General features: G+C 38.9%; 1 protein-coding gene across 5 annotated transcripts in view; it reads right to left on the reverse strand.

Moving 5' to 3' along the window:
* The window catches only part of LOC145495184 (serrate RNA effector molecule homolog), a 73,035-nt gene that overhangs the window by 28,542 nt on the left and 20,609 nt on the right, over positions 1-23,884 (reverse strand). For 3 of the 5 annotated variants that reach the window (XM_081474765.1, XM_081474764.1, XM_081474763.1), the window contains 7 exons: positions 17,970-18,139; positions 12,443-12,658; positions 11,227-11,435; positions 8,894-9,031; positions 2,986-3,211; positions 2,121-2,225; positions 1,083-1,202 (listed from right to left, as the gene is read on the reverse strand). In XM_081474765.1, coding sequence (XP_081330891.1) covers positions 1,083-1,202; positions 2,121-2,225; positions 2,986-3,211; positions 8,894-9,031; positions 11,227-11,435; positions 12,443-12,658; positions 17,970-18,139 — 1,184 coding nt within the window. Of the gene's footprint in view, positions 1-1,082; positions 1,203-2,120; positions 2,226-2,985; positions 3,212-8,893; positions 9,032-11,226; positions 11,436-12,442; positions 12,659-17,969; positions 18,140-18,232; positions 18,385-23,884 lie in introns of those variants that run through there. The other 2 variants (XM_081474767.1, XM_081474766.1) reach the window with 2 other exon arrangements.

Here is a 23,884-nt window from a genome sequence, read left to right on the forward strand (position 1 = left end):
CATTTGTTTCAAGTAACCCCTTGCTCTCCTTGTGGTACTATTCTCTTAAGAATAAAACCAATTTGCTCTAAATGCATGCGCAGATTAGTTAGCGTTCGTGTCTTCTATACATTAGGTGGAGGATACATTGCATACACGCAAACACACAAATGTTGAGTAGTTTTCCTTATGGTAGAACCCAACAGGTAAGAGGCATGCGTTCTAGCATCGTAAGTGTTGTATACTATGTTTCCACGCGGTTTTTTATGTCATGTAATGTCAGGTACTAAGTAGTGCCACTTGTCCCTCTTTAGTGCAAAAGTTAAATGTACATTTTAGAATTACCCACATGTCAGTTCAACCAATATATACGGCCGCGCGGTGAACAAGCATTTCATCCTTGGCAACCAAAAAATTCTGGTTTAATCGCCATAATACGGCATAATGGCGACTACATTTCTCTGTGTTGACGATCAATAACAGTTATTTTGTCACACATTATGTCCTTCTAGAAAATCATATTGAAAGATCTTTGTTTCTAAAACATTCAACATAAGAAAAGAAGTCAATCCGTCCTTTTGCTTTGCTGTATTGATTCTCTCATATCAGAACACTTCTAAATGGCTGACCATGTTTGAAATTGCCCTATAATGCATTGCAAACCCTTGATCATTGACCACGTCATATTGGCCTAAGGATTGTTCTCGGATCCTTCGTACTAGTATTTGATTCAAAAGAAACTTTGTTGAGTAGAAACCCTTCAAAAAGCACTTACTATTAAATTTTATCATAGATCCTATTAAACTGCTCTATTTTCCTTGGTACCCTGATGCACTTTTTCCTTCTGTAGCTTTCAGTTTATTGGCCCCTTTCCTAAAAAAAATTGGCCCCTAAAAAAGATCTTCAGGGGCCACTTTGGCCCTCAAGTAAAATTTTCTGGTTGAAACACTGCGAATGATCGTCATTTGGGGTATACTGATACCTTGACACATAACCTGTTTGCCTAAATTGTTATATAAAGCAAAGAAATTTAACATTTGACACCAGCACTGGGGATTAAACATTACTCCACCCAGGTTTCTGTCACAACTTCCTTGTATTACCTGACATTTCTGGTTTTCTGCTGCTTTCAACCACAGCAAGTGATTCTTCTTCTGTCTTTGCACCATTACTACTTGTGCTGGTCTCTGGCTGACTAGAATCAACTGAGGGCTCACAGGAATCTAAATATTTTATTTACATTTACAGTGAGAACACCATCAACTATCGATCATGTACATAATAAGCCATTTCTGAGTTGTCTTTTGCCTCTGTGTCAAAACAAGTATTCGTGCGAAACCAGTAATATGGAAATGTGTTCCCCCTACAGGTTTGTTTTCATGCAAAATCATACTCATTTTCATATAAAATGTTTTGAATGAGGACTCGTTTTGAAAGAGAGGTACAAGGCCCGGGGGGGGGGGGAGGATGAGGGGGGAGGGGGGTTACTCCCTGATATGGGCTACATAGGTATGTGCGGCCCCAAAGGGTATGGTTTTTCAGCCGTTTTGGTCATAAATAGGGTATTAATTTTAGCTGATTTTGACCATTTTTTCATCATTATCGAAAGGAAAATCAACAAAAGTCCTTCACAAATTATGTTTACTGTAATTTAACATTGGTCTGAAGTAGGGAACTAATTATAATGCAGGCCTGAAACAGGGTTTTGATTTCAGGGTCAGGTCATAAATAGTGTTTCAAATTTTTGGTCAGGTCATAAATACGGTAGGGAATATCGCAGATTTTGGTCGTAAATAGGGTAGGCGTTTTGGGAAGAGGGCCGCACACCCCCACCAAATTTTTCTGGGAGTACCCCTCCCCCCCCCCCCCGGGGTAAAAGGTAACTCGGAAATGACCTATCATCATGTGGTTATGCATTAAGAAAATGTACCACCTCTTCTTGTAAGTGAATTTAAGTGTCCTTTACAAGTGGGTGATACTGCTGGATTTTTGCTGTCAAATGGCTCAGTTTATAATGCAGGGTGGTGGCTTTAGGAGCTAAGAAAGTCATGCACAATAGCATTTGATTTCATCATACAACATATCAAAGCACACAACACTGCACTCTCCTTGTTGAAAATCACAATGGAATGTTTACTGGCCTGGTTTTTCTTCTGTTGATGACATGGACTGCTTTTCAGCACTTGATGAGCTTGTTGGAAGTTGAACACTGGTTTCAACTTGACATGTTTTTGGGTCATCCACTCCTACAAGTACATGAATAACCAAATAACAAGTGTGCTAATGAGCTCTACACTTAAATAAGAAACAGTGGGTTTTGTTGGTTAACCTGATCTGGGAACAAAACTTCCCATGGGGACAATTAAGTGTTCTGTTAGGCTCCACAGCTTTAAATGAATTTATTTTGAACGGCCAAAATTTTCGATTTGTGACAGGACAACTTCTATTAATCAATGGCTCCACAGTTCATACATTATAAATCATGGTACATTCCTATCTTGTACTCCATAAACAACAAGGTGAACTGACCAAATTCTGTGTATTTTGCCTAGAACCATGGAACTGTTCAAGCATTTATAAGAACATCAAACTGAGTATTTTTTCCCCCAAGTAATTTCTGAAGACTAGCACTTCTGCAATTTTCTAATAACTGTCTTCTGAACTCTCCTCCCCCAATTAAAACAAAAAATATAGAAAAGAAAACTTTTGCTGTAAGATAAGATCTCAATGGCAACTAAATGTGGTTTAAGATCTATTCTAGGGATATCCTGATTGCACAAATACAAAGCAGGACTTTTTTTTACCACCTGTTGTCAAGAATAACAAAGGTCCAAGAAAACTGTCTAGTTGTCAACACCTAAGTTATATTCACACAATCCCTTTTAGTATTTTCCTATAGACAGTTTCACCTGAGATGATAACTTTATTGCAAGACAAGAACATGTCCACAAGGATCACATTTTTAACCCCTTTCTGCATGAAACTTCAACACTCATAACTACTGACCTGGTGGAAGCAAATTCTCCTCTACACTTGGTGCCTCAGCCTCTACCCCTGGGGGCAACAGCTCATCCTCTTTTCCAGTCTCCATTGGTGACATTTCTTCCCCAGGGGGAGCAGGCTCAGGTTCTGAGTCAGATTCTGACTCACTTTCACTTTCATCGTCATCCATAGCATCATAATAATAAGGTTCACGATGACGTCGTTTACGCTTCTTTTTTTGCTCATCCTCCTGAAGGGAAAGTCCACCAGTGTTAACATACATGATACCCTAACCACACCAGATGTAGTCAGACACATCATTACTTTTAGGCCTTTTTTGTCAAGGCTGTTTTTAAGCCCACTGAAGAGGAAGCCAATAATGTTGCTAATTGTAGTGTCCAGTATGTTCAATTTGACTGTTTTATTATTATGGGATATATTGTAGCAAGCATGTGGTCTGGAGATGTTAAATTATTAAAACATGTTGTTATGAACCAAGATGTTTAGTATATTAGGACGAAGACACCACATTTGGCGACGAGAATAGGATATTTAACTCGCCGAATGGCTGCTGAAGTGGAAATGAGTTTAAATGGTGGACAAACCTCGCACAGATGGCCATATGATTGAGCAGATTACCTGGATTGCCCGTGTTCGACGCTGTTGGTGAACCAGCTACACTTGCACAATGATGGTTCACTTGGAAAGAAGAATTTGAGCTCTATGTTACTGCCTCTGGAATCAGCGACCCTACTACTAGAGCGCTACTACTTCACCTCGCTGGGCCCAAAGTCTGAGATGTTTTCAATAATTCAATTCCTGCCAAATGGGTCATTTTGAAGTGTGTTGTCACTCCAAGCAGAATAAAGGATGAGACTCTAGCCGCAGTTCAAGTCGTGGTCGTGGTAGACTACGAGTAGTCCCTCTTTCGCTTAGTCCATCATGTGTGACGCAAAAGAAAAGCGCGAAAAAAAAAAACTGTGCAAAATCCTGGGGGTTAGGAGCACGCGAAAGGAGGGACTACCACCTAAGCCAGGGAGTTTGAGTTATGCATTGCTCTCACAACTCAAAAATATGATTGGCTTATTTTAGGAGCGTTGACAACGTGTTGTCAACAGTCGAGATATGCGTGACGTCTTGCAGGAATGTTTTGGAACCGGAGCAAATCTAAGTGGTACCTGAGAGCAAATCGAAGCGTTGGAATCGCGCTTTGCAAGCCATGATGTTCTTGTGAATCTGCCAACAGGCCTTGGAAAGATTTAAATGTATCCAGTGTTTTGTTTGGCAAAACATTCCGCCTCCAACCTGACTGTGAGCATGTTAGTGATTTTGCCGCTCAACAGCATTGTCCAAGTCAGCGAATATGAATTCATTGAGCTTGGCCTTTCTGCCGTTCATTTGAAAGATTGAACAGGACTTTCACTTGAAACCGGACATTCACCTAAAACTTTCCACTGCTATTGGCAAACATTTCACCGCAGTTGGATGATCTCCTATGTCAAATACATAATGTAAATTCTCGGTTGAAACTCTGCATGTAAAATTTTTGTAATAACTTTTAGATCTACACTTACAGACGCAGCGAAAATTGTTACAAGATGCCTCATTTGCCATCTTTCTTTTTAAACTTCTTTGGCATACACTGAACGAAGATATACTTCTCACAGCATATGTTTTTGCCTCGCTACTTGAAGGGTAGAGTAGAGCAATTTTATTCAGGATATCTCCCAAGGTTATTGACAACAGGCGATAATAAGAGGATGTCAAGATGAGAAATCCTACACCAAAAAATCACTCCGCCGTGAAAGGTCAAACTCTGTGGCTTAGGTCGTAGTCCTACCTTTCGCGTGCTCCTCACCCCCAGGATTTCGCGGCCATTTTTTTCTTGCGGTTTTCTTTCACATCACACAAGACAGACTAAGCGAAAGAGGGACTACTCATAGTCTATGGTCGTGGAAGCTCACGAACAAAACCCAGTCGTAGAAGAGGAAGAAATTCAAAGGAACCACATGATGTACACAAGGTGACCGGAGACACAAGTGCCAAGAACTGTGTAGGCAGTGATGATTTTTACTTGTTCAACGCCGGGAGCACTGATGGACAGAACACTTTGGAACTTACGATTGAAGATAGGTGTGTAGAAGTTTTTATAGACTCTGGTGCTAGTTGTAATTTAATGTCAGAGGAAATGTTTAATTTTGTAACAGGGGTAATGTTAGATTGTTGGAGTGTAATAAGAGAGTTTATGCTTATGCTTCTGTAGAACCACTTCAGCTTAAAGGGAAGTATAGTTTTAATGTGTAGGTACCACAGACCCACAAATCCCTGTATACTGAGTTTTATGTAATGTGCGGTAAGGCAGCAACGCTACTAGGCTGCAAAGCCTCTGAGTTGCTGGGCGTGTTAAGGGTCGGCATGTCCATTAACAGCTGTGATTTTAAATCTGATGACATGGAAAACCTTGCAAACCAAATTGACAGAAAGACCCTACTAAAGACCAAATTCCTGAAAGTATTTCAAGGTCTTGGCTGCAAGCTCAAAGGGTATTAGCTAAAACTCCACAATGATGAGAATGTTCAACCAGTTGCTCAGTCAGTACGAAGAATTCCCTATAGTAGAAGAGCTTAAGTCACTGAGAAGCTAGAGGAATTGCTCAAATTTGGTGTAATTGAAAAGGTGGAGAAACCCACCAGCTGGGTGAATCCCTTAGTTGTAGTTGAGAAGCCTAATGGTGACATTAGAATATGTCTTGACATGAAGCAAGCAAATCAGGCCATTGAACAGGAGAAACACCCAGTTCCAACAGTTGAAAAGACACTTCAAGAGGTCTCCTGAAGATGGCCTTCCACCAAATTGAGTGACATCCAGACTCTAAGGACGTTACATTTGCTGCCCCTGATGGTTTATACAGGTACAAGCGCTTACTCTTTGGCATGAACGTGGCCATGGAAAAATTCCAACAAATCGTGTGGCAAGTAATTAAAGGCTGCCCAGGTGCATACAACCTCCATGATGACCTGCGAGTCATTGGGGCAGACGACAAAGAGCACAATGAGAACTTAGATAGGGTCATGTGCAAGCTGGAGGAATCTGGCCTCACCCTGAACTATGATAAGTGTGACATTGGTGTTAGCAGCATGGTTTACATGGGTGATGTACTCTTTGGTCAAGGACTGAAAGCCTCCAGTGAGCAAGTGAAAGCTATCGTTGAAGCACCAATGCCCCAGAACCAGTCTGAAGTAAGAAGCTTCCTCAGGTCAGTTCAATTTTGTGCGAAGTTCATCTCAAACTTCACAACCATATCAAGGGACCTAACCAGCAAAGATGTTAAGTGGCAGCGGCACAAAAGAGAGGAAAGCCTTTCAAGAAATCAAAGACCTGCTAACTAGAGCACCACAGACAAGGTGCCACAACATGCCTCACAACCAATGTCTCTCCTGTTGGAGTTGGAGCAATCCTGGAGCAGAAACAAGAAGACAGGACCTACCGGCCAATATATTACGCTAGCCGGAAGTTTAGCAAAGTTGACGCAAGGTACTCCCAATTTAAAAGAGAAGCTCTAGCTGTCAGATGGGCTCGGAAGAAGTTTTACCTGTACCTATATGGAAATAAATTCGAGATCTGCACTGACCACAAGCCACTAGTGACAGTACTCAGTGAAAAGTCCAAACCTCCATCTGCCTGGATAGAAAGGTGGCTGATGTACTTGCAGCAATTCCAATACACGTTGACACACATACCAGGCAAAGATTGTGCAACAGACATCCTCAGCCACCTGCCTGTTGGTTCAACTCAAGATGAGGACACCCGAGATACTGAAGATTTTGCATACAGCATGGCAAGTGCAGCGGTGCCAGCCACTTTACTGCCAAAGCAAGTTGAGACTGCCACAGCAAATGAGCCAACCTTAGGGTCAACCTTACAGATAGTGCACAAAGCTGTGTTGACCGGTGACTGGGCCCACTTGTCAGTCACCATCTACAAAACGCTAAAAGAAGAACTGTGGGTAGTATGACAAGTAGTGATGAGAGGAACTCGTATTGTGATGCCTCAGGGCCTTTGGAAACAAACCGTCATGTTGGCACACGAAGGCCATCAGGGCATGGTCCATACTAAAGCCAGGTTGTGAGAGAAAGTGTGATGGCCCCAAATGGCCAAACAGGTGGAGGATGCCATATGTCCGTGCCATCCCTGTCAGCTTGTAGGACCAAGACCGAAACCAGAACCTGTGAGGTCAAGCAGTTGGCCTGATGGGTCATGGCAGGAGATCTCAGTTGCTCTTCTTGAGATCTCAAATGGTGAACACCTCTTGGTGGTTGTCGACTATTACTCTTGCTGACTAGAGGCCATTCTCCTGAAGAAGATGGATGCTCAACACGTGAAAAGGAGTATGGAAGCTATTTTCAGGACACATGGATTACCAGAAGCTCTTCGCAGTGGCAATGGACCACCATTCGCATCAAAGGAATTTGAGGGCTTCCTAGAGTACCTGGGGATAAGCCACAAGAAGGGCGTAACCTATTGGCCACAGAGCAACAGAGAAGTGAACGTGGCAGTGAAACAATTCTGACAGTGAGAATTGCTTACCTTGAAGGGAAAGATTGGAGAAAAGCATTTCAGAACTTTCTCTTCCAGTAAAGAGTTACCCCACATACTGTAAGCTTCAAACTAATTACAGCCACACTGCATCAAGATCAGCACACAATGTAGAAGTTGCATTCTACTGATTGCTTCAATATTTAAAGAGAAATTAGTAACAACATTTTTGCTTTCCTATCTTTATTTGCTTTGTGACAATATCTGAGCACTAAGCAAATAGATCATAAAAGGGTTCCTGATTATTTATTATTTTGCATTGCCTAGCACATGACCTATATCTTCTCTGAATGGAAGTTTTGTTTCTTATAAGAAAAATAGTAATACAGGGCTCGAAATTAACTTTTTCGTTCGGGAGCCAGCTGGCGACTAACAGAAAAATTTTGGTCGCCAACTTATTTTATATAATTATAACTTACACAAGAACACGATTTTATACGTTACTTTGCATGCAAGAAAAGTCACAATTGAAGAGCGAAAACAATTAAAAACAACACAAGTAACACTTAGTTATAAAGCTACTGTTGTTCTCAGGTGATATGTCTCTGGTCTGAAGGTGATGGTTGTCTCCATAGTCATTTTAAACGAAGCGAAGCATAAAACGTTTTAAGTCCGTGGTTTTCATTGTCAGACAAACACGGGTCCTTGCGTATTTTCCCTTTGCTACTTCTTCGAAATGCCGTTCTTTATTTTCGACTTGCTTTCCGCGCCGCCTTTCGCTGCCAACAAACAACGCCATGCTTGAATCTTCATTCCAGCACATAAAAACTCACGTGTATTCCTTCAACCGATTGGTATCTGCTGCCATTTTCGCGGCAAATGAAAAGCACATGGTGTTGAAGTGCGCCTGCGATCCCAGTTTCGGAAGAAGCCGCTGAAACAATATGGCGCGCAGTGAACGCAGTATCGACGTGTCGAAATACATTCAATTTTTTCGATTATCTTGTAATATTCAGACATTGTTTTACCGGGGACGGAAAGGTGAGTTGTATACTAGCTACCATATCCGATTGATTTCCTAAAATAAAGATTGAAAAATAAAGTTGTGTCGTGGTTTTCTTTAGTTATCGGACAAAACACGAGTCGCCAGCTGGCGACCAGTTCTGAAAATTTAGTCGCCAGTGTTCAATTTTTGGTCGCATTGGTGACCAGTGAGTCGCAATTTCGAGCCGTGTAATAATTGCTTGTTATAAATACACAAGAAAACCACACAAACATTTGGCAGTAAATGGGACTAAAGTTGTTGGACACTCCCTGGGATAAAACTGGGTGGAAGCATTACACCCTGCAAAGTGAAGGTAAAGTGTGACCTGTAGCTAAGTCCATAACAACTCACCTTTTTAGTAGCTTGGTGTTGGGCAGATTGATCCTTGTTTGGTTGGGATGTCTGTGGTAGTTGTTGTTGATTCTGTGAATATTTGTTAGAGTATTGGTCTTGTTGTTGTTTCTGTTGAGCATCATAGTTACCATAGTACTACAAGAAATACCAGATGTATGTCAATGAATGCATGGAATAAATCTCAATAAATAATAATATCAACAGTGAACAGTTTGGACAGTTGTGATGTTATGAATCCACTGTTTCCCTGCAGGAACAAAATCCAGTTTTTTAAGGATGGTGCATACTAAATACAAAAGTTTTTGCGCCAGGTAAGGACCTTGCGGAAAAAGTAGATCTTTGCAAGGCCTATCGGAATCCAAAAAGAAAAAAGAGGGTAGCCACACATTTTTTCAAGATAATTAGCCTTGAAACTCAACAAAAATGCTGACATCAGCGTTTTTCTGAAAATAGGAGAGGATATTTCTTCTCAGCTTTCTTTAGAATTCGCCTTTACAAACAGAAAAGCAAACACATTTACAAAGATCTGAAAACTACATGGTAAATGGTAACATAAAAACCATTTTTGGTATGTTTTTAACAACAAAATCATTGCAACAGCACTTTTAGTGTCTCTGATAGCGTTCCTCTGTTTCAGCTAAAATACAGTCTAAATATCTTTTGCTCACAACCAGAAACTAATCACCTGCTGAATAGGCTTGCCACTTTCATTTCATAACATAAAATGTTGGGATAACCATGTGTTTTTTAAAGTTATTGATCCTTTTTTAAACTTTTTATGATGCCTGTTACATTTTTTCCTGTCACCTCCCCAGTAAGTAAAACATTTGCGTATCTCGCACTTGTTTTGCGCGCACACTACGCCATCTGCAGGTACATGTTTACAGTTGGATTTCAGTATAATTTTCGACAGATAACAGCTAGTTTTTCAGCTGGAAGAAGTTAACAGTTAGTGGTTAACGATATGCTGTTGTTCTGGTGCTCCTGGTTTAAGTACAGGTTCATTAAACTTGATTTGGTCACAATAGGAAAATTTTGCTGTCAATTTAGTTGCATACTTGGTAGCTTAGTTGATTGCATCATGTCAACCCAGCGTGCGCGTGGCGCTTTAACCATGCCTTGCGTGACGCGCAGAACGTGTGCGCACTAACAAAAGTAGGCACCGTCCTTAAGTCATAAATCTGGAGTTTTCTTTTCATTTTAAGGTGGGGGGAGGGGAGGGAGGGTTTGGCACCATTTAGGGCATGCTTTGAGAAGATCACTTTGTAAAAGAGTTTGGTGAATTTTATAGCTGAGAAGGAAGGATGTTGTCTAAACTCTACACTGTTTGTTCAGGCTGGTGAAGTGTTTTCAAGAATAATTTTTTCTTTAATCCAGAATTTTTATGAAGTGTGAAGGATTTTTGCCAGATCCCAACTGTGCAGGGTCATAATGTCAATGCCAACATAAAAACATGGAAAAGTTGACAACCTGAATCACGTCTACCATCAAAGTTTTGGAATTTGAAGTAACATATCAAACATGAGAGACAGTGTTTCATTGGGATATCCAAACACCAAGATGAGAGTAAAAAAAATTAATATGACGTGCAGCAGAGTATTTTTAATGAAATTTGAGGTGTTTGGATAGCTGATGAAACACTGTCTTGAGTGTTTGATGTAATATATCAAACAAAAAAGACCGTGTTTGACCACATTTCCAAACACTGAGAAGAGAGTTGAAAATAGGACATGCAGCAGAGTGTTTTTGACAAACTTCAAGGTGTTTGGAAATGTGGTCAAACACTGTCCTGAGTGTTTGATATATCTTCTCAACTGAAACCAAAACTTAGGAGAAAAAGGAGAAATTAAATCGTAAAAATCTATACTAATTATGACCATATATCCAAACACTGTTATGGTCATGGTTTCCTTTGTTTAAACTTGCTGAATTATTAATGAGTTTGAGAAATTATATCTTCTCAATCAAAAAAAATAAAAAATAAAAAATAAGGAGGATAAACAGAGACGTTAAATCGTCAAAATCTATGCTCATTAAGACCGGGTGTCCCAACCCAAATGTATAAATGAAAATTTTATGTTCCAAAAATTCCTAGTCGGGGAGATTACATATATCTCATCAACCTGCGTGAGAGCCATACTGGGATTTTTTTCAGCACCCTGTCACAAAAACTGGGTCACCTATAGCCAAATATAAAACCAAAACCTGAGCTTTGCACTTGTTTCATGTCAGCGGCTCAACAGCTGTCTCAAAGTGTTGTTAAGCTGTTTTAATATTTGTTGTAATTTAGGTGATTGTGTCAACTGGATAAGAGGGAACACAGTCTGTACCTGTTGCTGGTAATAGAGCTGTTGTTGGTGATAGTACTCTTGGGCCTGCTGCTGCAGTTTTTGTTGTTCAGGTGATGGATTAGCCACAGACATAACCTTCACACCTCCATTCTCTTCCTTTTTTGATGCTGCTTTTACTGATGCTGGTGGAGGGGCAGAAGGTAGAGGAACAGCTGATGGGGATACAGGGCCAGCCTCAGTAATGTTATCTGATAATAATAAAACATTCATTGATCCTAAATCAATATTTAACACAGCAGTAGTTTCTTGAACTTAAGGTGGGCAGGTTGGCAATGGTTTACAGGACTTGTACTTTCTTGGAAAATATTACTACCAGTTGTGAATGGATCCATGCACTTACTATACAGGGCTTCTAAAATTTTGCGTGGTTGCAGGGCTGCGAATTTCAAAGCAAATCTGTGAAATCCCGCAAAATTCACAAAAACATACAAAATATTGTGAAATTCGCTAGAAACCCCAACTACTTGTAAGTGTTGCCTTTCTAAAACTGGCAATTTTGCAGAAAAATTTGAGCAACTTGTTTGGACTATTGTACATGTTTGCTATTTGTTTGACCACAAGGTTCTTTTTAACATAGATCATCATTTGCTCTTTTAACAAGAGTGTGCTCAAGAAATACGCCAATGGCAAAGCTTTTTACATCATGGCCACTTCCCAGTTTTTTGCAGCATTAATCTTAGAACACCTAGTAGTTTTGGGATGTTGTCTACTTGCTGCAGTGATGAAGTTTCACAATAAATTTGCAAGTTTACGGCAAGTAAACAGCCCCAATAGCTAAGATAAGTTTCAAATATATTATTAATACTGACATGTATTTGGTAAGATTTCTGTTGCTGTTGTTATTGGATAGGCTAAAGCTCATCATTTTCCCAAAAAATAGCAAAATTGCCATCTTTTTTCATTAGAAACATTCATCAATCAGGGCAAAACCGCTTTCCAGCAAAATTTGCCCAGAAAATTCCCACTAAATCAGCCGCCTTTTACCGATTAGCCACATCTACTGATTTGACCCCCTGGTATTTCAAACTTGGTCTCTTTTCCCCTGAGAATGTGAAATAGTGCAGTTCAACTAAACAACATTTTGGCCAAAAGTAATTATTATTGTTTAGTTGTCCTGGGCACTTTTCCTCAATAAGAATGGCTGTTAAAGGCATAATTATATATACGAGATGTTACAAAGATGTTTCCAAGTTACCATTTTTGTTGTCCTTGCCAGTCTGGAGAGCTGCTGGTTCTGTTGACAAGTCAGTAGTCCCTTCCTTCTTCCCTTCAGCTGACAAATCTGTCATGTCATCAGCACGTGGAGACATCAAAGGGTTAGACGAAGACCGCCTTCGTTCAGGAGGGGGAGTGGGTGGACAGTCCAACACAGCCAAATCACTGTCTGTACCTCCTTCTAACTTGATAACAACTAATAGCAAGAAGATAATAGCATGAAATCACTACTTTCTGAGGAAGAGAACCCCAGATTCAGAATTAAGATCATGTGTATGTTTGTGTCAAACTCCTTTCACATGAATTTCAAGGTACTAGGATATTTTCCAATGGACGGCGTTGACAAAACCAGGATCGGACTGGACTGGACTGGATTGGATTGGATCACGGATTGGATCACGGATTGGATCACGGATCGGATCAAGGAAAAAAATTCAAAATTCAAAATTCAAGATTCAAAATTCAAAATTCAAGATTCAAGATTCAAAATTCATAATTCAAAATTTTGTTGAGCAAATTACACTAGAGTGACTACTGTGAGCAGAACGTTTTATTTAATTCAGGTGTGATATTCCTTTATTCTTTTATAATATCAAGCCAACTGGGAGCTGGTCACAGATGAATTTTCTTTCAGGCTGTTGGGTTTTGATTGCGATGATCAATCATGTCTTCATATCTTTCTCCGCTGTTCAGATAAATGATATTTCGTGTATTTGCTTGCATCAAAGGTAAACTGCCATAAAATGAGTCAGCATGGTAATAATAGGACAAACGCATGAATTGAAACACAAAAACTAAAAACACAAAAAATTAAACACCTGATGATTTCAAACAATTTCTGTTTCTGAGACAAGTCTATACTTTTACAAGATGTGAGTTTGGAATACGATATTTCCTACTGGAATAAAACGAAACAAACCATTTGTATTTCAGGGAAATATAGCTGTTTTACAAAAAATTATAGGAATAACATCGATAGTGTGAATGATAACGCAATGTGAGAATAAACAACATTTTAGGAGTTACGTCACAATTTTTAGAGTCATTTTTAGGGTCGTAAAGAGTTGGCTTTATATGGAATAAAACCTTAAAATGATCGTGTTCTTGGATAGAAAGCACTTAAGTGGCAAGAAAAAAATCAAAACGGAATGAGGATTGTTAAGGATGGCAAAGATTAACGAGGACTGCAAATGACAAACTTGAAAAACTAGGCTAGTTTTTTCAAGATGCGCAAATCATGACGTAGCTCCTTGAAAGCAAGTCATGTCCTTAAGCTTTTGTATATAAGCTTTCTCATTAACTGTAATGCTAACTGTAACGCTCACATCTGACACGAAAAAGTAGCTGAGAATTAGCTACTGATACTAACAATTTCAAAAACGAGAATGGGAGGTTCACGCAAGCTTCAAGCCAACTAACGTTCAAATATAATTACATCTGCCTGTTCATTAAAATTTAAATTTGTTGTAAATTAGGCGCTTATGTGGCTTCTTAAATGGCCTCTTGTCATTCTCTGTAATTAACATGTCATTGCGTCAAATTCGGGATTCTTATTTTTATTTAATATATTTTAGTTTTCCACTTTTATTTTTTATTTATTATTACCTTATAGACGATTCGATTTTTGTTGTTGTTTTTTTCTTTAAAAGGTTTTTTTTTTCTGTGATCCGATCCGTGATCCGATCCGTGATCCGGTCTGTGACCCGATCCATGATCTGGTCCGTGATCCGGTCCATGATCCGGTCCGTGATCCGATCCGTGATCTGGTCCGGTCTGGTCTGATCCTGCCAATGGATCTTTGTTGCTGTGACACAAAGTTGCTGGATAATTTTAGAAAAATGTTACAAAATTGTTGCAGATTTTTAAACATTTTTAAATGTTTACAGACTTACATGTAGTGAATACTATATAATGGTTCTTATTAGCCACTCAGCTGTGAGCTATTGGAAATCCCCAAATCTGATTGGTTCTCTCACTGTTTTCTATTCCCTGATAGACAATGATTGCACACCTGCTACTCTTGAAACTGAAAATTATTCTTTATTTCAAACTTAAGAGGCCCTGCACCTAAGAAACGACTGATGATTTCCGGCTAAAAAATAAAATCGGCCAATTTTTATCTCCCAAGTAGAGGTTACTGAATACTATTTAAAAATGAATTTCTTTTGTTTCAATTTTGCTTTAAACCAAAAATATCGAGCCGCAAACTTTTTCCGTCTGATAGCAACAAAATAAGGCCGAAAATAAGGCCCCGCAAAAAACTGTTCAGAAATTACTATTACAACGCAAAATAATGAGAAAACTACACAGTGTTGAAGAAAAAGGCCTTTTAATGCAATATCATTTGATAAACATCAAAAAACTGCCAAAGTGATTAAACTAGTGAGAGAATCTCAGATAGTGCAGAGTGCAATTGATAGCTCTGATACAGTAGTCCCATAAGTACTCACCCCTGCTCGGTTCACTTCCGGTTTGTGTCTACCTTGGTAGTCTGCTACGGCTTTTCCCCTTTGCAGTGTGTATGTTTCAAGGTTGTATTTTCATTCAAGGTCCAAACATTACGCACAAATTAATTACTACTGGTGCTTTAAGTTGATTTTCGTTCATTTTAAATTCAACAATACGCTGAAGCAGCAAATGTGACAATTTAGCTCTTCACGCCAACTTTGTAACTTGATACTTTTGTTTTCCTCACAAAGCCATGTAATATGAAACCCCTGTTTTCTCCAAAACATACGGAAGATGTCCTTGTTTTTTGGAGATAAATGAAAGAAAGTTAAATATGTGATGTAGTGATGAAGAAACGGAACAGAGACGATGTTTTACTAAAAATGCAAATTTTTACCGATGAACAAGAACTAATTTAATTATCAGATGGTCACGAAATACCACTTTCTTTTTCTGTTGCCACCTTTGTTGTTAACAATAAAACAATTCAAAATTAACACACAACGATATTGATGGCTGAGAAGCTTTTCAACGAAAAGTATTGAAGATAAACAGCGCTACTTGGCCGATATGAATGAGTCTCCTCAAAGACTGATTAAATTAATTTGAACTTTCATTAGGTGCCACGGCATCTGCAGCAATATTTGAGCATTTTCCTGGTTTCTTTTGTTACAAATTTACAATTTGCGGAGTATTAAAGCCACTAACTTGAGAACTTTTTGGTCTCTCTTACAGACACAATTAAGGCAAGAAATAAACAAGTCGCTAAGGAGAAGCAATATATTTGAACCCTGACAAGCACACTATTGTAGATTGAAAACAGCAGATGATATTTGTTGAACCGACCTGTTTGTAATTCTAAAAGCTACGCAGCCACAGTAACGTTTCACTTTTGCAATAAAAAGGGACAATTGGCGCTACCTGAAAAATAACTGCCGTCCTTGGTCACATGACACGATATATAAAATACTGCATGTAAAGATAGTGTATAACACTAACAATGCTAGAACGCATGCGTCTTACATGTTGAGCTCTACCATAAGGAAAACCACTCAACATTTGTGCGTGATTCCGTATGCAATGTATCCTTCACCTAATACAGAAGCCACAAACCCTAACTAATCTACGCATGCGTTTAGGGCAAATTAGTTTTGTTCTAAGGAGAATGGTACCACAAGGAGAGCAAGGGGTTACCTGAAACAAATATATAGCTTTGCGATGTTCAAAGTTAAGCGACGGCGATGGAATGTGTTTTACGTAGAGTACACATGTACCTTTCCCACCCTACTCCCACTACTTCCTTGCCTCTAGACTAATTAATTAATTGAAATTAATTAATTAAACAAACATTAAAGTTTACACCTTAGCGCCATAGGGCCATAGCGCCATAGCGCCATAGCGCCTTAGTTCCTTAGCGGCAGGCAACCCCCATAACCATCCCAATAGTGCACTCTGCACTAAAAATACAGTTTCAAATATTGCATACTAAATTAGATGGAACGTTGGAGCTGATTTTAAAATAATTATTTCTCAAAAGTTCAACGCTTTTGAAAGCAGTCACAGTGATGAATCAGACATTGGAGGGATACACATCACGTTTCTGAAAAAACATTTTTCAGCCAAAGTATATTGACCTTGTACAAAGCGTTCAAAGTTACCGTGTTTACCGTTATCCTGCTACTTCGGTGAAACACTTCTCTTTTGCCAATACGGCTGTGGATAGCATGGTAAACGCCACTTTAAACCTTGCTAGGCATTCCAAGACCATCCTGAGTAGAAGGATGTAGAATCAAAAGAGAAAGGAAGATGAAAAATGCACAGAAAAAGAAAATAACTCGAAATTACCATCTGCTAACAAAAGTTGAATCTGGAAAATGTCGTCGCATGACAGCGGCCATTGATGTCATTTGTCTACACAGTGGCGTAATCCAAACGAATGCACAAATAGGAAAACAATTTTTCCCGGCCAGAAAACGTTTAGTGGAGCAATGTTATGTTATTTTTCACAAATGATGGTCACTCAAAAAGAAAAACTTCCCCAACTGCGACACCGTTTTGGCCGCAGCGTGATCTGAGTTATGGGGTCAAGACTGGATCCCTAGCCGCTGACCGCTCGAAGGACATTGCAGACTCGTTTTCCCACGCTCTTACGACTTGACAGGACAAATGACGTCAATGGCCGCTGTCATGCGACGACATTTTCCAGATTCAACTTTCGTTAGCAGATGGTAATTTCGAGTTATTTTCTTTTTCTGCGTATTTTTCATCTTCCTTTCTCTTTTAATTCTACATCCTTCTACTATGGATGGTCTTCGAATGCCTAGCAAGGTTTAAAGTGGCATTTACCACGCTATCCACGGCCGTATTGGCAAAGAGAAGTGTTTCGCCGAAGTAGCAGGATAACGGTAAACACGGTAACTTTGAACGCTTTGTATAAGGTCAATATACTTTGGCCGAAAAATGTTTTTCCAGAAACGTGATGTGTATCCCTCCAATGTCTGATTCATCACTGTGATTGCTTTCAAAAGCGTTGAACTTTTGAGAAATAATTATTTTGAAATCAGCTCCAACGTTCCATCTAATTTAGTATGTAATATTTGAAACTTTATTTTTTAATCGCTTCGGCAGTTTTTTGATGTTTATCAAATGATATTGCATTAAAAGGCCTTTTTCTTCAACACTGTGTAGTTTTCTCATTATTTTGCGTTGCGATAGTAATTTCCGAACAGTTTTTTGCGGGGCCTTATTTTCGGCCTGATTTTGCTGCTATCTGACGGAAAAAGTTTGCGACTCAATATTTTTGGTTTAAAGCGAAAATTGAAACAAAAGAAATTCATTTTTAAATAGTATTCGGTAACCTCTACTTGGGAGATAAAAATCGGCCGATTTTATTTTTTAGCCGGAAATCATCGGTCGTTTCTTAGGTGCAGGGCCTCTTAAAAATGCACATAATTGTAGATTTTGTATAAATCCTTGGGAGTGTCTACTAAAACAATTAGACCATGTGCATCTCTTTCAAAGAGAGTCCTGATCAATTTTGACCCATTTTAGGGATTTACCTGCATCAAGAAGTTTAATGATGGCTTCAGAGTTATCAATATCCAGTGATAAACTGTCAGCCTTGCCTGACTTCAGCAAGTTTACAAAGACAGAAAGACGACGTTTCAGTGATTTCTTGTATTCTTTCTGGCGCAGTGCTGCCTCCTTAGGATGGTACTTTGTCCGAAACCTTCAATATAAACAAAGACACCTCAATTAGCACAGGGTAAAAATGCCAAAGGTAGGAAAAATACAAATGGTGTGATTACCCTCTATGACTTACTCAGCCTTTCCTGTGCTGCCTTGAATCCCTTGTGATATTTTTACGTTTAACTTCCAATACATCAATTGCTATTTTTATAGCAGTTGCAGAAACAACTGAGGTCAGATCACACAAAAATGAACCTCATCCAAATCGTGGAAATTAACTGTTGTTGCTTGATCATTGAAAGTTGCTGAGAATCTAACGATACCTACTGCTGTCTGCAGTACTTGGATTTCATATACAAAAAGTTCTAGGCTTTCAGCCTCATGCAACAGAAACCGATTACAATATGGTGTGTATAGCTCCCAATATGGCTTTGTTTGACATGCATGTCTCACTGAACAACAATACAGCTTGCTGTGAAAGGAAAGGGCCAATGAAGTTAGAAAAACAAAACATGTATCCACGAAGTAATCAGTATTGTTAGTTTAAAATACTTATTAGAATGCATGTACAAAACAGTCACATGCAGTATATGAACATTTACCAGGGAATTATCACGAAACAAAACTAACAAAATGAGTGATTCTAGGGTATTAGCTTAAAAGGATGGATATCATCTTGCTAGTCATTGTATTTCCTACATATTTATTTTTGAATATTGTCATTGGTACAATTATCATTATTATCACTGGTTTCTTCAAAGTGTTCATAGCTAGAGGTGACTGATCTCAAAAGTTCTACAATGTAGAAAGTGTTTGAAGTATATATCTCAGTATTCAAGATTTCATGTATGGTGTATTTAAGCGTGTACAGTACTGGTTAAAGGGATTGCAGCATTACACGCACGTAAAGTGTGTGTACTTCACGCACATTACACGCAGTGTCCACGCACCTTACACACAAATACACGAAAATGCGTGTAATTACATGCGTGTAATTACACGCAGTAGACGTGATATTGCGTGTAAAATTACTTGCAGTCTTTCAACTGGAACTCATTAAGTGCATGTAATGAGAACAAAATACTAAAAGTGTGTGTAATGAAAACAAAACATTTACAGTGTAACATTCACCGTACTGGACTGCACTGTGATACAGTTTAGTCTTTCGCCTTCTTGCTTCTGGTCATCGAATTGACCAGTTTCCTTAAACTGGCGTACCACTTTACAATAAATTTTAAGTATTTTTTCCATTATGGTTTCAACAAGCGGGCGCCAGCAACTGGCAAGCATGCTAGGATTCACTGAGATAACAGAACATAAACATATAACGTTGCTTTCAATTTTAAATTACAGCAATCAGTGTACTTTAAGTCAACCCAAAGATTCATTAAAAATATTTCGTACTCTAAAGCATTCAGAGTTTACTGGTGTTCAAAGGCTTTTCCGGTCACGTTTTTCCGTTCATGAGAAACAAGGGCACCAGTGACTGACAAACTGTGGCTGGACAGACACGAAATACTAACAACAAAACACAATATTTCACTTGAGATTTTCAGTTAATTTTTGAGTTATTTTTTTGTAAAAAAATACCTCTTAGTCGGCACATCGGGTATGTTATGGACGGGTCAATGGATGAGCGAGTGAGTGAGTGAGTGAGTGAGTGAGTGAGTGAGTGAGTGAGTGAGTGAGTGAGTGAGTGAGTGAGTGAGTGAGTGAGTGAGTGAGTGAGTGAGTGAGTGAGTGAGTGAGTGAGAGATGAATGTATGTCACACCAATCAGATTGGATCTACTGTAAACAGCCAATCAAATTTCTTGTTGTAAAGGTAAATGGTATGTGAGAAGATTTGATCCCGATAGAGTTCAGAATGGCCATATTTATTCTTCTATAAAAGAGGAGGAAGTATTCATATATTGGGTTTACTTCAACATTTTCTGTGGGTTAGGCTGATGATTTTAGCTATGAACGAGATGAGCCTTGAGGTTTGAAACAGTTCGTGAGTTAGTAGTATGCAAATGGCACGAGATATTTTTATTTTTAGTTATGAAGGCAACTTGATACTTTTGTTTTCCACAAGGAGTAAATTCAATTAGAGGTCACGAATTGTCGCTTCTAGTTCTTAGGACATGTTTTTAGAGGAGACGAGACTACTTAGATTTGAAAGAGTTCTAACGTTTACAATAGTAAGTACATGTAACGATTGTTTTGTTCTTGTTGCATGCAAATATAATGAGATATTTTTATTTTTTTAGTTACAAAGGGTAATTTGACACTCTTGTTTTTCACAAGGGAGTAAATTCAATTAGAACTGACGAATCATCACCACTCTTTCCCACGAGATGTTTGCTATCTTTAGTTACAAGTGGTAACTTAAGAATGAGTTTACCAGAGGACCAGGCAGGGGTGATACATGCCATCTCTCCTTTTTGGATGAAACTTTGCCAGATTGAAGGTACTACCCAACAACTCTAAAAGACAAAGTGGGCCAGCTTTGTGATTTTTCCCTTAGGAGTTAGACCACCCCTCCTGGTTTTTTGCCCAAAATCCCAAAAATGTCACTAAAATAAGCATCAAATTTAAACACCGCTCCTGCTTACAGAGTACATTAAATTTTATTGGTATTTCACACAAATAAAGATTGGACCTATCTTAGTTCACACCAGGAATTTCAAGTCATTTGAAGTGACAGGTGCCAATCAAGGAATGTCATTTCCTACCCATGTCACGCAACATTTAACAATCAGGCAAATTAGCTCGAATTCTGACTCAAATATTGTTTAAGTCCAACTTTCTAAATCAAAACTAATTTCATCACAGTTTAGAGTCACCCTTGACCTGATGAGATCAAGAATAAATTTTTTGGCATCTGTTATTTTTTGGTAACAAAAGCTGTTCAAACAGCATGACAAGAGGCTTGTTTTAATAAAGAGAAAAAAGCGAAATCTAAAAATATTAGATATTATAGAATCAGCTCATCAAAGGTTTTCTATGCTAATGTCATTAACAAAGTCATTGAATATTATTTAGGGCAGTGGAAGCTCAATGAATGCAAAACTCTTTGCAATATCCCGTAACCCTCGGACGTACAAGGTTAGAGGAGCTCAAATAAGCTGGATCAGACATTGAACAACTCTTTCCGTTACAGTGGTAATAAGAATGAAATGCTTTACCATTTCTAGACTCGGGAAATTTTTCTTCCACTCTTTGTAGCATAATACTCGGTTCAACAGGTTGTCCACGTGCGGCTGAAGTACTTGCAGTACTTGAAGCTGTGATCGCTGGTATTTGCCGACTGCCTCGACCGGCTGTTTTGTGAGCTTCCTCATTTCCATCGGTCCGTTTGTATTTAGAAAAAAAATCTGTCGATCCAAGGCTGTTTTGACGTGGGTTCTTTTCTCTTATTCATATTAAAACATAACTTTCTCTACACACGCGCGGAACCAAACATGATCGATCAGCCTGGACAACACTCTACAACGGTCGGCGGAATTTCTCAAAAGATAGGAGCAGCGCATTGCGTAATAAGTTTTGCCGCTTAAAATGGTGTCTAAATGTAATTCACAGCAATTAAGCAAACTGAAAGTTCATCTCCAGAGTAAAATATAAATAGTAAAACCAAGGAGGCAAGACACCAAGAAACAGTTATGTCTATTTCAACAGGTAAATGTTTAAAAATAAATTAGGTAAGTGTAGCATGTTCGTACCATCAATCGGCATCTTCACCCGTAACATCGAGTGAGCTCAGCCGTAACAGGTGTTACGGGTTACAGCCCTTAATGACAGCCCTGGCTTGTACATCCGAGGGTTAAAATAACAGTGCAAAACACCTCAATTCTATTTGTACAATTTAAATATGGGAATAAAGGGCCATGATATTTAAATTCCAAAACATTGATTAGTTAGATGAGAGTTTTTCTGGGCAAATCTCACTTTTTAGATTACCTTTGAAACCCTGCTCGATCATCACGGGCGGGTCACATGCTTGATGTTGCAATTGATTTTTGTCAACTCTTACTTTACACTCGGCATACTCATCAATCCTGAGAAGTATTCTTTGCTGACATTATTGTTTGCCCTCATATATTAACTCTTGAGCTCACCCAATGAATATTCATTTCACGCAAATCGAGTTAAAAAACATCTATGATTTTTTTTTTTACTTTGCTGCACCAGGCAGGCAGGTAAATCTTAATTGGAATAAAAATAAACATTGTGCATATAATTTTTAAAGCATGGGAACAAGAACCAAAGACCTTGATCGGCAGCAAATAATATCACCAAGTGATAATTGATAGTTTGTTGTTGTTATTATTATTTATCATATTTATTTATATTTATTGTTGTTATTTATTATTTATAATAAAGTTTCCATATAATGTGCGCTCTGATTGGCTGAAAGAGCGTGCTTTATCAGAGAACAGAGCACAAGTTGATGACGGTAAGTTGCCTTTCAAATTTTTGCTTCGGAATTTTGACAAATTTGCCCCAACTTAAACATCCCCTGTGATTCAGACAAACGCAATGGAAACGAGCTATTTGTCTGTAGTAAATATGGCTCACAGAGACCATTGTTAGCAACAGTACTGTTAAAACCGTATTAAAATAACAAGTTTTGCTAGATTCCCACCGACAAAACACAAAGCGGAATAAACAAATTCTCAACCTAAGCAGTGCTTCGATAAAAGACATATTTGTTACGAAGGCAGAAATTATACTTAAGAAGTAAAACAATGACAGAAAACAACAATCAAACTGTCTCTGTTTATGATGAGAAGCTTTATTTTTGTAAAAATGCTCAATTGCTCAAACAACACTTACATGCTGTGTAGTAAAGCTCGTTCTCCAGTTATCTCAGCGAAGTGAACCGACGAGTCAGGGTCAGTGCAAAGCTTGCTCTGATATTCCCTTCTGTGCTCGGAGTAGCACAAGTGGGAGCGGTTTAGTCTTTCTAACTTTTACGCTAGTTCAGGCAATCTTGCTGCAAGCGGCTACAAGCCGTAAATAACTGTAGCTCCTTTCAAATTCAACTCGGCATTTCGCATTTTCATCCGCAAGCTTTGAGCTCCTCATTTTGTAATTTCCACTGGAAAAGTGCACGTTTTCATGGGCCACAATATGGCCGGATTCCTCTGGACTATAAACCTTCACCTGCCTTTAGATCCGCATTTAAAAATTAACTTAGAAGCGAACTTTGAAGGCATCGTTCTTCTCTCGAAAGCCGCTCAAACTATTCGAAACTGAAAGCTTAGATGAAGTCCAGTTTGTGATTGACAGCTGTCGCTTCGTTAGCCAATCATATTATTTGGACAATTTTAACAAGGATTGCGATTGGCTTATTTTAGGGTGCTTTATCAGAGAACAGTGCACGGCTGACGCCACTTGTGGGGAAAAACACTCGACTTCGTCTCGTGTTTTCCCCTACACTTCTTTCGTGCTCTACCGCTGCTTGTGTGCTTTACAACAGAACAGAGCACAGGCGAGGCTTCTTTAATTGTTAATTATTACCACTGCGCAAGGGATCTCAATCTCTATTTATAGATGTGCACACTCCAATGATAAGAATGGCTTCAATGTTTTGCTCAATTGTAACTTTTTGGAAAGGAAAGCTCGACAATACCAGATGTTACCTTTGTTCTCATCTCATCCACTCACTTGCCAGCCTTAGAGAGTTCACAGGCATTAAGATCGTCAGATATGATTTCAGTGATCCACAGGCTGGAAAGGACATCTGTGACAGAAGAACTGCCACAGTGCAGAGCCATGTGCGTTGCAACATAAATGAAGGCC

Source organism: Orbicella franksi, chromosome 8 (assembly GCF_964199315.1).
Source record: "Orbicella franksi chromosome 8, jaOrbFran1.1, whole genome shotgun sequence".
Classification (NCBI taxonomy): domain Eukaryota; kingdom Metazoa; phylum Cnidaria; class Anthozoa; order Scleractinia; family Merulinidae; genus Orbicella; species Orbicella franksi.